Source organism: Lipotes vexillifer, unplaced genomic scaffold (genome assembly GCF_000442215.2).
Source record: "Lipotes vexillifer unplaced genomic scaffold, Lipotes_vexillifer_v1.1 scaffold470, whole genome shotgun sequence".
Classification (NCBI taxonomy): domain Eukaryota; kingdom Metazoa; phylum Chordata; class Mammalia; order Artiodactyla; family Lipotidae; genus Lipotes; species Lipotes vexillifer.
The window spans coordinates 2,094,295-2,096,203 of NW_006799533.1; the positions used below are offsets into that span (position 1 = coordinate 2,094,295).

The 1,909-nt window shown below is 52.6% G+C and overlaps 1 protein-coding gene across 1 annotated transcript in view; it reads right to left on the reverse strand.

Moving 5' to 3' along the window:
* The window catches only part of WDFY2 (WD repeat and FYVE domain containing 2), a 181,658-nt gene that overhangs the window by 3,266 nt on the left and 176,483 nt on the right, over positions 1–1,909 (reverse strand). The window contains exon 10 of the mRNA XM_007471685.1: positions 1,090–1,220. Within this exon, the coding sequence (XP_007471747.1) occupies positions 1,090–1,220 (131 nt within the window). The remainder of the gene's footprint in view (positions 1–1,089; positions 1,221–1,909) is intronic.

The window sequence follows — 1,909 nt, forward strand, 5'->3', positions numbered from 1 at the left end:
TTTTTGCGGTACGCGGGCCTCTCACCGTTGTGGCCTCTCCCGTTGCGGAGCACAGGCTCCGGACGCGCAGGCCCAGCGGCCATGGCTCACGGGCCCAGCTGCTCCGCGGTACGTGGGATCTTCCCGGGCGGGTCACAGACCCGTGTCCCCTGCATCGGCAGGCGGACTCTCAACCACTGTGCCACCAGGGAACCCTACATGCAGCTTTTAAGACACCCATCTAGTACGTAAAATGATTTTACTCTAAACAGGTGTGGGGGTGGGTGGAGGTGGGAGAATTGGGCAATAAGTTCCCTATGAGATCCTGTTGTAATTCACTAAGAGGGAAACTTGGTGAAGAGCATCCTGTTTACATCTGTTTTACAACAGCTGACATGAAAAAGATGACATGGGAGGAATTCCCTGGCAGTCTAGTGGTTAGGACTCCGAGCTTCCACGACAGGGAGCACGGGTTCAATCCCTGGTGGAGGAACTAAGATCCCGCATGTCGTGTGGTGTGGCCAAAAAAACCAACCAAACAAAAAACAGGAACATAGATTAAAAACATGAAAAGACAACATGGATCCGTCCCACCCTCCCTGCCACCCCCCAACAAAGCACAGCGGCACAGTAACCTCAGGTCCTGGGGTATTGGGCGAGACCGACCAGGAAGACTCAGCAACTGGCGGTACTGGCCTCTTAGGAGAAGTGGCTTAACTCTCCCTGGAACACAAAAGCTCTGGAGCCTGTGAGCTGATGTGGTCCTATAATGATACCGGCCTGGGCTAGAAAGTAAACCCAGGGCTCCTGCACGGCTGGGCAATTCTCAAGAAAATGAGCAGACAGAGAGTTTGCTACAAGAACATTTCAGGGCACACACCCCTGGGACTGACGAGAGCACAGAGATGATTTCTCAGCGTGCACTCTCTCCTCCTGCCCACAAGACAACAGGATCTCTTGGTGGAAAGGAGGGCTCTGCCCACCAGCCACGGTCCGTATTAGAAACCAGCAGGATTAGGGCCCTATTAGCCATGGCTGCGGCGCTGGGTGAAGCTCTTAGACCTGGCTCCCTCCTTAACCTCGACAATTCTGCGGATTGCTGGGACTTACTCCTCGTCTGTGATGGCCTCGTGGCAGCTGTCACACACCCTCACTTCAAACTCGAAGCCCATCAGAGGGATGGAGGAGCGCTTGGAGCTGCACTTGCCGCAGACGGCCTTCCCGCACTTCCGGCAGTGGTGCTGGAGGGAGAGAAAACATGCTCCCTGCGGCTGCGCACCTCAGCCTGGCCGGGTAGGCTCAGGTGTGACCCATAGCATCCAGGTGAGGATGCTAAACCAGAATGTTCCAGGAAACTGAAGGAACACACCAGGTGCTCCTCTTCTTGGACTGTTTATTCAGGATGAGGACTGTTTGGGAAGCACACGTGATCGTGCCACGGCCCCAGACCGCACCCCGCTTCCCCAGTCTCGGTCCTTTCCAATTATCACCGTATGAACTAGAGGACCCACCCAGCAGTCGGGTTATCTTAAAGCTGGGTGTCCAGAAGTGCCACCTCCAGAGGTTTTGCTGCTGGGTGAGGAAGAACTGGGACGAAACCTGACTCAACCCACTGTCTGCACTTCGGCCGTGCTCAAGCTAGGCGACTGGCATTTGATTTCCTTGGGGCAGACCAAACCGAACCGTGGAATCAGATTGAAAATGCTGTATTATAAGTAGATATAAATAACTAAAACTAAGATGGAAGGAAGGAAAGTGAAATTAAGAAGAAATAAACATCACTTACATAATTTCATGGTTTGGTACCAATATAAGCTAAGCACGGCCCCTCTAATTTTAAGGTACATTTCACTAGATGCCACTAGAATTCTAAAATCATATCCCTTAACTACTGGCAGCAAGTGACTAGGGAAACCGAATGCAGCAGGAA